The following is a 14,508-nucleotide window of genomic DNA, read 5'->3' as shown; positions in this document are numbered from 1 at the left end:
AACTTAAAAATCATGTTGTGGCAGGTACCTCCAGAAAGGACTTATTGGAGTCCTTCCCTACCCTGCTTAAGGCAGTAAAATATATGGCAGATGCCTCTGCAGAATCTATCAGGATGTCAGCCAGGTCCTCTGCGCTTGTTAACTCAGCAAGAAGAGCACTCTGGCTAAAGACCTGGTCAGGGGATTCAGCTTCTAAAGTAAAACTGTGCGGAATTCCCTTTTCAGGAGACCTGATGTTTGGGCCAGAACTAGAGACTGTCCTTGACAGGACAGCAGACAAGAAGAAAGCTTTCCCACAGAAGAAGAAAACGGTACAGCAGAGGAAAAATTTTCGTCCTTTTCGACAAACCGATAAGGAAAAGGACCACACACAGAAGAGACCCTGGTCTTCTCAGAGAGGAAGAGGTAGAGGTGGGGTACTCTTTAGAACCCCAGAACAAACCCCTAAAAAACCATCTAGTAGGGGGGAGACTACAGGACTTCTTACCAATCTGGGAAAAAACAACAAAGAGTCCTTTTGTTCTGGGGTTAATCAAAAAGGGTTATCAATTGGAATTCTCACAAAGCCCCCCAAGTCGGTTTTACATCACAAACCTGCCAAAGGATCGGGAAAAGGCTCTGGCCATGAAGTCTCTGTTACAGGAACTGATGCAACAGAAGGTCATTTCCCAGGTTCCGAAAGATCAAGAGGGGAAGGGGTTTTACTCCCACATTTTTATGGTCAAAAAGCCATCAGGAAAGTTCCGCCTGATTCTCAATTTAAAGGTTCTAAATCGATCCATAAAATACAAAAAATTCAGGATGGATACGATTTTCTCAGTAAGGAATTTGCTAAACCCCAAATGTCATATGGCTTCCATCGATTTGAGAGATGCCTATCTCCATATACCAATAGCGCCCTCATCACAAAGGTTCCTGCGTCTTGCAGTCAATCTGGGGGGAGGGGAGATTTGGCACCTGCAGTTTCGGGCTCTGCCTTCCGGTCTTTCCTCTTCTCCCAGGGTATTCACAAAAGTGATGGCGGAATCTTTGGAGCCCCTGAGACTGAAGGGGATTTCAATAGTACCCTATTTGGACGATCTGCTACTGTTTGCAGACTCAAGGGGTCAAGTAGAGGTCAACCTACAGACAGTTCAAACACATTTAAGAGGTTTGGGATGGCTTCTCAATCTTCAGAAGTCAAACTTAATTCCATCTCAAAGGGTAAGGTTTCTGGGGTACGAAATAGACTCGATAGAACAGAAAATTTTTCTACCCCAGGAGAAAATAGAGAAGATGCAGTTGACCCTGATAACACTTCAATCCAACGCAGAGATCTCTGTAAGACAAGCCATGTCTGCTCTGGGTCTGTTGACAGCAGCAATTCCTTCGGTACAGTGGGCCAGATTGCATTCCCGTCCTCTGCAATCGGATATCCTGATGAATTGGTCATACCAGGAACCTCTGGAGAAGAAATTCAACTTGGGGGCAAGAGCAAAAAGGTCTCTCTGGTGGTGGAGGAACCTAGGAAACGTTTCAAAAGGGCTTCCTTGGGTCTTTCCGGTAACCAGAAGGCTGACTACAGATGCCAGCGCCTGGGGATGGGGAGCTCACCTGAAAGAAAAAACGGTTCAGGGAGTTTGGACCAAACCAGAAGCAAGAAGATCTTCAAATTGGAGAGAGTTAAAGGCTGTTCACTTAAGCCTCCTCTCCCTCCAGGAATTTCTTGTGAATCAACATGTCCAAATATTGTCAGACAATATGACGACAGTATTATATTTAACAAAGCAAGGGGGCACAAAAAGCAAAACCCTAATGGGTCTAGCGCATCAGATCCTAAGATGGGCAGAGAACAATGTGGCCTCTCTATCAGCAGTCCATCTAAAGGGGATGGAAAACACCTTAGCAGATCTCCTCAGCAGGAAAGAAATAAGGGAAGCAGAGTGGTCTCTCAATCAGGAATTATTCGAAAAGATTTCCAAGAGTTGGGGTCATCCCCAAGTGGACCTCTTTGCAAAAGAGGAAAATGCAAAAATACCAGTCTTCTTCTCTCTTCAGAGACAGGATCAAGCTCTCGGAGTAGATGCGTTAGCTCACAAATGGGACTTCCATCTGTCCTACGCTTTTCCCCCGTTCCAACTGATACCAAAGGTGTTAGCCAAATTCAGATTGGAGTCCACGGAGCTAATATTAATAGCTCCTTATTGGCCAAAAAGACCCTGGTTTTCAACCTTGATGAACCTCTCAGTGAAACCTGCTTGGAGATTACCAATCAGGACAGACCTGTTGAGTCAGGGCCGAATTCTCCATCCAGATCCAGCTTACCTCAAACTAACAGCTTGGTTTCTGAAGAACAAATCTTAAGACGAAAGGGTTTATCAGAGAGGCTTATTTCTACCCTTCTTGCAAGTAGAAAAAAAGTGACGAGAGACATTTACTTTAAAGTCTGGAAGATCTATAATTCTTGGTGTTCCAGTAAAAACTTTGATTTTCGTACCACATTTTCAGTTTTGGAATTTCTTCAAGAGGGATTGGAGAAGGGGTTAGCAGCAAGTACGCTCAAGACGCAGGTAGCTGCTTTATCAGTTTTTTTTTAAAGAACCCTGTCAGGGGAACCTTTTAATAATCAGATTTTTTAGGGCAATGGCAAAAGTAAAGCCTAGACCTGTTGTTAGTTTTCCCAAATGGGATTTATCTTTAGTTCTTCAGGGTCTAACTATGGCACCGTTTGAACCCATAGAAGAAGCATCATTACGTTTCTTGACGTTAAAGACTATTTTATTGGTAGCAGTAACTTCCGCACGTAGAATTAGTGAGTTACAAGCCCTTTCAATTAAAGAGCCCTTCATGAGATGTCTACAGGATAGGGTAGTCTTAAGGACGGATCCAGCATTTCTACCAAAGGTGGCTTCAGTTTTTCACCGTACACAGGAAATCATTCTCCCTACTTTTTGTCCTTTACCTTCGGGAGCAGGAGAAGAAGCTTTCCATACCCTTGATGTCAGGAGGTGCCTGCTTAAATATCTGGAAAGAACAAAGGAAATCAGAAAGTCATCCTCACTCTTTGTTTTAATGGAAGGTACTCACAAAGGAGGTAAAGCTTCCAAAAGCACCCTTGGAAGATGGTTAAAGCAGGCCATCAAAGAGGCATACATATCTTTGGGTCTGGAACCTCCGGAAGGGGTATTACCTCATTCTACTCGAGCAGTGGCGGCATCATGGGCAGAAAGGGCTGGGGCATCTCCTGAGCAAATCTGCAAGGCTGCCACATGGTCCAGTTTTTCGACCTTCATAAGGCACTACCGCTTGGATCTACTATCAGCCTCGGACCAATCATTTGGTAGGAAGGTTTTGCAGGCAGTAGTCCCACCCTGAAGTAAGTTTCTCGGTTATCCTCTCCAAGGTGCTGTCCTGAAAGGCGAAGGGAGAAAACCTTAGTTAGACTTACCGGTGACGGTATTTCTACGAGCCTTTCAGGACAGCAGCCTACTTCCCTCCCTTGGTTATCATATGTAAAGTATAATTATAGGACCTGGTAATTGATTATATTTTCCAGCATGTCGGAGGATTTCTCGGTAACAACTGATGGCATGGTGGAAGCAGCTGCTTTTTAAAGGGGCGTTGTCACGCAGTGTTTCCTGTCTAAGAGGTGGAGCTACGCTCTCTCCAAGGTGCTGTCCTGAAAGGCTCGTAGAAATACCGTCACCGGTAAGTCTAACTAAGGTTTTTTTAGAGGCAGTGTAAAAAAAAAAATAAAAAAAATAAAAAAAATTCTTAAGAGCCCCCCGTCCCCGTGTGCTCCTGGCTGATCCTCCCCACCCCTCTGTAAACTGACCACGGTGTATCGTGGCTGCTGAGACAAGGCACCGTGGTCAGTTTACGTGCCTCTGTCATCAGCAGTCTGCTTTCTGCTCTCCTCTCTGGTCCTGTGTCCTCCTCTCCTCTCCCCTCTCTGTCCTGTGTGTGAGCCACCCCTCCCCCTCCTGCTGCTCTCACAACACTAACCTGTATACACCATCAGCACTGCCTCCTATTGCAGTGTCCCCCCCCTGTGAATGATTTATAAATATAAATGCTGTAAATACCTCATTAAAGACCAGAGATTTGCGATCACATGACCAGCCAGCTCTCTCCTCCTCCCCTCCAGACTGACATCAGCAAGAAAACCCAGCCCCGCTCGCTGCATCTCTCAGAGGAGAAAAGGAGAAAGCTGGCTAGTCATGTAATCGCAATCTTGGCAGTGACATTAGGTATTTTGCAGCATTTATTTTTATAAATCATACACAGAGGGGGGATACTACAATAGGAGGCAGGGCTGATGGTGTATACAGGTTAAAGTGGCTTAACAACCACTTTAGGTACCATAGTTTGTCGCCATTCCACGAGCGTGAGCAATTTTAACCTCCCTGTCGGTAATCCCGAGTGTGGCTTGGGGTGAATTTTCATTACCACACTCGGGATTGCATCGCAGTATCCTGGGAAAGTTACTTACCTTGTCCTCAAGATCCTGCGATGTCCCCCCCGCTGCATGTACGGGCTGTGTCGTCGTCCGCTTGATTCATCACAGTGCCAGGCTCCATTCCCTGTGAGCATCGCGACGCATGGGGACAGAGACCGGCGCCAAATTCAAAAAGTGAAAAAAACATAATACATACAGTACACTGTATTCTTACAAATAATTCCGCCTCCCCTTTGTCCCTTATGCTTTGTCCAGTGCTATATATATATATATATATATATATATATATATATATATATATATTATATACTGTTCTTTCTGCCTGGAAACTTGAGATTGTCCATGGCAACCGAAAAGTGTCCCTTTTATGTAAAAAGCGGTTTTAGACCAGCTACAAAACAGCTATTAGTAAATTAGAACACTTGCAGAATTGAGCGATAATGATTCATGGGGAAATTCTTTCTTCCTTCCTTCTTTCTTCCTTCTTTCTTCCTCCTTTCTTCCTTCTTTCTTCTTTCTTCTTCGCGCAGGAGTTGCTATTTACGGTATGCGTCTAAAGTAAATATCTCCTAAACGGTGCACATTTACGAGATAGTTACTGAATCTATAGGTAAACCTTATTATAGGCTTACCTAAAGGTAAATATCCTACATGGGAGTTTACTCCTACTTTAAAGTGGTTGTAAACCCTTACAACACACTTTTTTTGCTACAGGTAAGCCTATAATAAGGCTTACCTGTAGCTACCCTGGATATCTCGGTTTAGGAGATATCCCCTGTATTTGCCGACGTCATCGGCACATGCGCACTGAAGCAACGGCACTTATGTGCCGTTGCTTCGGTGAGTGTGCCGTTACTGGTGGCGCGCATGCGCTGGGGTGACATCATCGCGGCTCTGGCCAATCATGGCGCCGGAGCCCGCGATACCCGGAAGTAACTCCGGGACCGATGTCGGCCACCGGATCGATGTACGAGGATGGCTGCAGGGGCTTTGATCTCAGGTAAGTAATACATAACGAGCTAGTATGCTATGCATACTAGCTCATTATGCCTTTGTCTTGCTGTTTTGTTTGTTTTTTTGTTCTAGGGTATACAACCACTTTAATATCAGCTTAAATGGCAAATTGGCTTTGGGCTTAAAAACAGTTATATGGTACCACTCTAATAATCTAGGGGTAATTATTTGCGGTTGCACTAATTGCACAGCAAAGAAGCAGTCCAGTCCTATAGGGATAAAAGGCTGTGGTACAGAAGTGATTAAGCAAGTATTTGGCAACATCCCACAGGCAGACAGACATCCCAACCTGCAAAAGCCCATTACAGGGAGGTGGCGCCACGCGGCATTTCGCGCAACCTAGATGCATACAAAGAAATGGGGAAATCACCTGAAATTTAAACCCCCCTTCTGATCAGTGTCCCCCTGCCCTGCTCCCAGACAAGGTTACCTGGGAGAATATTTGACCAGTCAGGATTTCCCACCAAATTATTTCACCTGCCTCCCAGGTACCAGCAACCTCCTCTATAGCTCCCTTGCTCCCACCATGTGTATACACCATTCAGGGGCTGCCTGCACAGTCACCAGGCCCAGCCAGGAACACAGTGCTGCCAGAGAAGACATTGTAGTGTATAACAGTAATGAATGCCGTCCTCACACTCACCAGCTCGGGACATTGTGTCACACTCGCGGGTGTCCGTGAGCCCTGCCATCAAATGCGGGAGATTCCCGCGAGTTGCGGGAGACTTGGGATGTCTGCACGGGCTACTGAAGACATTTTGTTAGGAACATCATGCCCATTACCATCTATATTTAACATTCCTAGACTAAGGACAACTATTGTAAATTTAGAACTAATAAAGTTCTTAGGGTTTATTATAATTATGTTCTAAAAATATCATATCTCCTTCTTTTTTATTTTTTTAGAAGGTTTACCTTTTGTGAGATTTAATATATTTATATTTAATAATATTTATTACCCATTGTTCACAGTTCAGCTCATCTAGACCTGAAGATCTCTTTTGTAGCCCAGATTCCCATATCACACGTCTCTCAGAGGAACTCCAATCATGCAGTGATTTGTGCAAAGATGCATCTGCTCTGATCTTCTGCAACTCCGTCATCCACATTCCCCCATTGCACACCCAGGCCGCAGTCACATTAGACATTGGGGGTTATTTACGAAAGGCAAATCCACTTTGCACTATAAGTGCAAAGTGCACTTGGAAGTGCAGTCACTGTAGATCTGAGGGGTAGATCTGAAATGAGGGGAAGCTCTGCTGATTTTATCATCCAATCATGTGCAAGCTAAAATGTTGATTATTTTCCTTGCATGTCCCCCTCGGATCTACAGCGACTGTACTTTCAGTGCAATTTCTAGTGCACTTTGCACTTGTAGTTTACACTTGTAGTGCAAAGTGGATTTGCCTTTTGTAAATAACCCCCATCGTGTCTTATTTCACAGAAGTGACTGCAGAATGTCCAACTACATCACTGTTATCTGAACACCATTTGCTGGGCTGTATCAGTCAGTTATATGAAGTGCACAGGTTAACTTTAGTAAGTGAAAGGTCATCTAGTACTGTAAAGAAGAGGGGAATGTGCTATTCTCGGATCCTATGCTGCCTAATGTAAGGATCTATACTCCATAAACTAAGCATAACACACAAACACGTCTTTACAAAATGTCTCTTGTACATTCTCTTCTCATTCCTGGGTTTATACTGACACTTTGGGGTTAATTTATTAAAACTGGAGAGTGAAAAATCTGATGCAGGTGTGCAATGGTAGCCAATCGGCTCTTAATGCCCGTACACACGACCCGAAAATCGGACATAAAAAACAAAGCAATCGTACGATAATCTGATCGTTGGTACAGAGCTTTGGATAGCCGATCATGACAGTTAATCCGATATTATTCAATCAGACAAGCGTGAAAATTTTCCTTGTACGATACCAGATCGTACGATTGTCATACACTACAGCGCATGACATCACTTCCAATTTTTTTTTTCTGTCGTACGAGAATTTTTGTGACTTTAGTAAGCTATTCAATTACTACTTACCACTAGTAAACGAAAAAAGTCAGACGAACTGCCGTCCGATTTTCGGATCGTGTGTACGGGGCATAACTTCAGCTTGTTCAATTAAAGTGATTGTAAAGGATCGTTTGTTTTAAAAAAAAAAAAAAAAAAAAATCATCATACTTACCTCCACTGTGCAGCTTGTTTTTGCACAGTGTGGCCCCCGAACATCCTCTTTTGGGGTCCCCCGGTGGATCTCGCGGTTCCCCACATCAGATAACCCCCTAGGAGAAGCACTCTCCCGAGGGGGTTACCTTGCAGGCGCGCTTCCGAGTCCAGCATTTGCGTCCAGAGACACGAATGCCGGACTTGGCCCCGCCCCACAGCGCCCGTGTCATTGGATTTGATTGACAGCAGCAGGAGCCAATGGCTGTGCTGCTATCAATCTATCCAATCAAGAGCCGGGACCCTGTGGAGAGAGGGACAGCGCGTCTCCACCGGGGAGATGAAGGGGCTCAGGTAAGTAAAATTGGGGGGGGGGGGGGTGACTGCCAGGCGTTTTTTCACCTTAATGCATAGAATGCATTAAGGTGAAAAAAAAAACAGACCTTTACAACCCCTTTAAGCTTTCACAATAAAACCTGGAAGCTTTTTTTTTTTTTTTTTTTTTTTTTTTTTTTTTTTTTTTTTTTGCTTGCAGAGCTACACCAGAGTTTGCCCTCTTCAGTTTTAGTAAATAAAGCCCTTGCTATCATGTACGACAAGTTAAAATATTACCTTTTTTGTGAACTATGGAACACGTCAACTCTAGCAGCTTAGAATGTAATTCTTGTAAACACAAATGTTTCTCTGCTTTTAAAGTTAGTGATATTAACCACTTCAGCCCCAGAAGGATTTACCCCCTTAACGACCAGGCCATTTTTTGCGATACGGCACTGCATTATTTTAACTGACAATTGCGCGGTCGTGCGACGCTGTACCCAAACAAAATTGATGTCCTTTTTTTCCCCCCACAAATAGAGCTTTCTTTTGGTGGTATTTGGTCACCTCTGCGGTTTTTATTTCTTGCGCTATAAACAAAAAAAAAAAACAATTTAAAAAAATATATATTTTATATATTTTTATTTATTTTTTTTAACTTTCTGCTATAACACATATCCAAAAAAAAATCTAAAAAACAAATGTATTCATCGGTTTAGGCCAATATATATTCTACATATTTTTGGTAAAAAAAATCCCAATAAGCGTATATTGATTGGTTTGCGCAAAAGTTATAGCCTCTACAAAATGGGGGATTTATGGCATTTTCATTTTTTTACTAGTAATGGCAGCGATCAGTGATATTTAGCAAGACTGCAACATTGCGGCGGATAGATCGGACACCTAACTGATGTTTTTTGACACTTTTCTTTGGGAACCAGTGACATGATTACAGCAATCAGTGCTAAAAAATATGCATCGACATTGTACTAATGACACTGGCAGGGAAGGGGGTTAACATTGGGTGCGATCAAGGGGTTAAATGTGTTCCCTGTTTGTGTTTTCTAACTGTATGGGGGACTGTGTGACTGGGGAAACACACAGATCCATCTTCCTGCTTAGCAGATCTCAGTGTCATCCCCTGACAGAACGGAGATCTGCCTTGTTTACTTCAGCAGATCCCCGTTCTGTCTCTGCAGAGAACAATCGTGGGCAGCTGGCGGACATCCGCCGGACCTGCTGATTGGCTCCCCCGCTGGCCAATCGGAGTGTGCGTGCCCACGAAAGCTAGTGGAGCCGAGCCACCTTGCCGCAGTATATCTGCGGTGGGTGGTCGGCAAGTGGTTTAAAGGTAAGTTTTAAAAAATAAATAACAAACAACATTTCATACTTGCCTGCTCTGTGTAGTGGTTTTGCACAGAGCAGCCCGGATCCTCCTCCTCCCAGGCCCCCTGGGGGCGCACCTGGCCCTCCCTCCTGCCAAGTGCTTCCAGAGCAAACCACTTGTTGTGGCTTGCTGCCGAGCCACTGCTCCATGTGTCCGTTCACACACAGCCATGGCTCAGCCCCGCCCCCTCTCTCTGCTCATTAGCTCGGTGGCTGTGATAGCCCACTGCTGTCTCAGCCAGTGAGGAGGGAGGGTCTCCAGAGAGCTCTTGTGCACATTGCTGGATCGCGATGGGGCTCAGGTAAGTATTGTGAGGGGGGGGGGGTTACCACTTTTAAAGTGTATCTAAACCCAAAAGCGAAGATTTTATTCTGCAGTGTTCAAATTCTTAACGTAGAACTAAACCCTCCTATACTTTTTACAGGAAGCTGCCATTATAGGTCTTGTTTGATCTGCAGTTGCCATGGTGCTGCACATGTGAACCAACCATTTGATGGCTTTAGCAATGGTTCACACTATAACACAGTGCTGGAAAGACGCGTCCTGTGCGCTTAACCACATCGTGTTCTAATACACTGCCCTTGCAATCTGCAGGCTGATGCAAGTGTAATAACGGCACCCCAAATGCAGATTGCAAGCAGGCCTCTTTTTCTTTATCTCACCTGGTGATCCAGCCAGTAAGTCTGATATTTTTCAACTTCCTTTAAAGGAGAAGTATAGCCAAAGCTATTTTAGCCATACTTTTCCTATGGATCACAGGAATGCAGTTGACGTCACAGAGCCGGTCCAGGCTCTGAAAGGATCCTTTACGCAGTGCTTTACAACATAAGGGCAGGCAGTACAATTACAATACAATTGAATACAGTAGGAATCCGAGAGCCCTGCTCCTTAGAGCTTACAATCTAAGAGGGAGGGTCAAGAGATGCAAAGGGTGATAACTGTGAGGGATCCGCCCAGAAGCCTGGCTCAGCCTCTCCGTGACCCGTTGAGCACCTAAACCAGTTCCTCCACAGTCCAGCGCTCCAGTGATCTCTGGGGGGGCTGAGTCCCTTACAGTCCCCGGCTCTCTGCTCACAGAATGGTGAGAACTGAACAATCAGCAGTCTTTAATCACTCAGTTCGCTGTGCAGAGCTGGTACTTACAATAATTAGCTTTTATTTATTTTATGTAAAACCTTTATCCCAAAAGTAAAAGTTGTTCAAAGGACTGACTTCTCTTGAACCAGCTTGTTACATATTACATAGTAGGTGAGGTTGAAAAAAGACACAAGTCCATCAAGTCCAACCTATGTGTGTGATTATATGTCAGTATTACATTGTATATCCCTGTATGTCGTGGTTGTTCAGGTGCTTATCTAATAGTTTCTTGAAACTATCAATGCCCCCTGCTGAGACCACCGCCTGTGGAAGAGAATTCCACATCCTTGGCACTCTTACAGTAAAGAACCCTCTACGTAGTTTAAGGTTAAACCACTTTTCTTCTATTTTTTTAATGAATGGCCACGAGTCTTGTTAAACTCACTTTCCTATGATCAGCACATTCTGACAGTGGAGAAGTCCCTGCTGTCAAAATAATATAACACATCAGGGAGAATTCCTCCATCCACCTATAGCCAACGGCACTGATTGAGTATTTTACGATCGAAATTTTGTCTGGTCCCTGCTGAACCAGCTAAATTTCGGCTTTAAGGCTTCCTGACTTGTTCCTCTTCATTCTGGATGGTGTTTGCATCTGGTAAGGTCATCAACCCACTTTTATAACATGAGAAGGCACTTCATAGTATTTGAACTTGTTCAGTGAACTTGGTTGCACTGTGCTGAACATCGTCACATTGCAGGTCAGAGAGATAAATAATTAACTGTGTTTTATTGTCTTTCAGTGTTCCGACTGGGCAACTTCATACATGCCATTGAAGCTTCAAAAGCTGCTATCCAACTCTCAGATCCTTCCTTGTGCTACTGCTTGACAGCTGCCAATTTAAACCGAGTTCTTTACTTCATCTGTGACAGCGTGCTATGGGCTGTCAGCGTGGGGCTGGTGTCTGACATCAACAAGGCCAAGTGGAGGCTTCGAGCAACCCGATGCTATTTCTACTCTCTTCTGTTTCACCTAGCCAGGGATATATATGTAATTAAAAGGCGCATGGAGGAAGAGGGCAAAGGGAGGAAGCAATACGAAAACGGCGGTGTTTGTGGGAGAGGACCGGACCTCAACCACCGCAATTCCATCTTAAAAGTCCTTGAGAATTTTTTAACCATCTTCTACCTGAGCCTCAGACACAACCCACCTGTATTACTGGACACAATCAAAAATATCTGTGACCTTCTTAGTCCTCTTGACCGGCTAGGAGCTTACCAAACCAATCCGGGTGTTATTGGTATAAGTGGCCTGGTGTCTTCCATTATAGGCATTATTACAGTAGCACAACCTGTATTAAAACTAAAATAACCAGGAGAATGGAAAATGATCAGTGCACAGTGAGATTCCAAATGCTGCTAATTACTCAGCCCATATTCACATTGGGACGATTTGGCATGCGATTTGACATGTCTAATCACATGCCAAATCAGCGGCTATTGCTGGCAAAAGCACCGCCCGAAACGGTGCGCTGCAGCACAGGTTCCCAAAAAGTTGTTCCTGTACTGCTTTTGGTGACTTCGGGGGCGATTTGAATAGACATTTGTGCATGAACCTGCACAGATGTCTGTCAAATCGCCCCTGAATTCGGACTGCATTGTCAGCTGAACTCGCACGATTTCTAACCCCTTATCAGTGTGAACCTGGGCTCAAGGTGAAAATGAGATCTAGAAAAATGGGTAATAAATAAAGAGTTAATGAATATTGGACTATAGCGGACAGCATACCAGTGCCAGAGACCATAGTCTTTTCTATAAAGATTTTATTGCTATATGTAAACAAGGCACATTAAAGCGGAGCTCCACCCAAAAGGGGAAGCTTTGCTTGTTTGCCTCCTCCCCCAGCCCCCTCCCCCACATTTGGCACCTTTTTGGGAGGGGGGAGCGGGTACCTGTTGTTTGTTTTGACAGGTACTCCCAGTTCTGGCTGATTTCAATGTGGCCAACTGAGCCGCAGGTTTATCCCCCCCCCCCCTCCTCCTTCCCCCGCTGCCGGGCCATTCACAAAGCACAGCGCGCTTCGCACATGTGCAGTAGGGAACCGGCTGTGAAGCCGTAAGTCTTCACTATCGGTTTTGCTTTGCCGAGGTGATGGCGCCGGCAGCATCCAAGAGCCGATTGGAAAATCGGCCCGGGTGAAGACACCACTGGATTCATGGACAGGTAAGTGTCCTTTATTTTAGAATTTTTAGCTGCTGACTTTTAATATTTTCTGAAGGAGCCTGGAGCTCTGCTTTAAACAATATTATTCTTATTTAAGGTACTTCTGTAGCGCTGTCAATTTACGCAGCGCGTTACATATACATTGTACATTCACATCAGTCCCTACCCTCAAGGAGCTGCATATGCCATAGACCAGTCTTAGTTTGCCCACAAGCCACATTTAGTCTACATTCAAGTATATGCAGAGGTGAGCTAGATCAGTGGTTCTCAACTTCAGTCCTCAAGTACCCCCAACGGGCCATGTTTTCAGGTTTTCCTTTACTTTTGCACGGCTGCTTTAAATCAATATCAATGACATGGTATTGATAAGAGCTGTTTTATCTAAGGGAAGTTCCCAAAACACGGCCCGTTGGGGGTAGTTGAGGACTGAGGTTGAGAACCACTGAGCTAGATCATGCATAGAAATAGCTTGAAAATCTCCACTGATAATGGAATGAGAGCAATTAAAAAAAAAAAAAATCTGGCTAAGAACATTGCTATAGCAGATTTTACCAGATTCAACGAGAGTGGCTCCTCAACCTGAAATCTGCGATGGGTGGAATTAAAAAAAAAAAAAAAAATGCAATTTATTATTTGCGCCATTACCTTATTATTAATGTAGGAACAAGAGCATAAACTTTCATGTATTTGACTTACCTTTGGGAATTGATCATGTTGCAGGTATTTTAACACAGGAAGGTAACTAATTCACACAGACGGAAAAAACAGGCAGTTTGGTCACATTTTTTGCAGCTCCCCAACACTCTTTATTGATTTTGATCTTTATTTGGAGGTGGATAGAGCTGTATGCAATCCATGCATGCGCTTGAGTTGCCTCACGGCAAGGCAAAAAATGACACAGCCTGCAGAATGTGGCAGGTGTTGAAGCTTTGAAACTGCCTCTATTGGCTTTTATTGCAGCATGCCTTAAATTAAATGCTTAGTGACTGCGCATGTAGCATTTATGGCATGTGTGTATGGCACTTGGCCTTAGTATTATTATAAAAGTAATAACAAAATATTTATTGTGTATCACAAAGCTAGATCCCTCTAGCAGATGGGTGGTGGTAAATCGTTGCACTTGAGCGACACTTTTTTACCACCAACCCAATTACTACCCCCATTAGCTGCAGAGACAGCGACTGGGGGTATACACATGCTGTGGCAAAAATGATACCCCCTGTTGCTTTTGGCAGACCTAGTGCCTGTACAGCTCGAACCATTCAAGTGAATGGGGTCACTGCAAGCTCCTTGCAACCACATGCAATGCACGCAATTGTGACATTCTAGTGCGGGGTTTAAGAGGTTTAACCACCTCAATACAGGGCACTTACACCCCCTTCCTGCCCAGGCCATTTTTCAGCGCTGTCACACTTTGACTGACAATTGCGCGGTCATGCTACACTGTAACAATGTGAAATTTTTATAATTTTCTTCAAACAAATAGAGCTTTCTTTTGGTGGTATGTAATCACTTCTGTGGTTTTTTTTTTTTGTTTTGTTTTTTTTTTTCCCTAAAAAAAAAATGAAAATTTTGAAGAAAAAAACTGTTTTTCTTAGTTTCTGTCAGTAAATTTTTGTAAACAAGTAATTTTTTTTTCTCCTTCACTGATGGGCACTGATAAGCTGCACTTATGGGCACTAATGAGGTGGCACTTATGGGCACTGATTAGGTGGCATGAATATGCCGCACTGATGGGTGACATTAATGGGCAGCAGTGATGGCTAGCACTGACTGGCATCACTAATGGCCACAGATTGGCAATTGTGGGCAGTGGTGGCACTTAATTGTTATCAGGGCACTGATGTTCAGTGCCCAGATTAAATACCTAGATGTCCCCCTGTAAG

General features: G+C 44.1%; 1 protein-coding gene across 2 annotated transcripts in view; it reads left to right on the top strand.

Annotated features, from left to right (window-relative positions):
- Window positions 1-14,158, top strand: part of PEX11A (peroxisomal biogenesis factor 11 alpha) — a 32,865-nt gene extending 18,707 nt beyond the window's left edge. For both annotated transcript variants that reach the window (XM_073618458.1, XM_073618459.1), the window contains exon 4: window positions 11,203-14,158. In XM_073618458.1, coding sequence (XP_073474559.1) covers window positions 11,203-11,771 — 569 coding nt within the window. In that variant the 3' untranslated portion in view covers window positions 11,772-14,158. The remainder of the gene's footprint in view (window positions 1-11,202) is intronic.
- The last annotated feature ends 350 nt before the right edge of the window (window positions 14,159-14,508 follow it).

Source organism: Aquarana catesbeiana, linkage group LG03, assembly GCF_042186555.1.
Source record: "Aquarana catesbeiana isolate 2022-GZ linkage group LG03, ASM4218655v1, whole genome shotgun sequence".
Taxonomy (NCBI): domain Eukaryota; kingdom Metazoa; phylum Chordata; class Amphibia; order Anura; family Ranidae; genus Aquarana; species Aquarana catesbeiana.
This window is presented reverse-complemented; position numbering and strand designations above follow the sequence as displayed.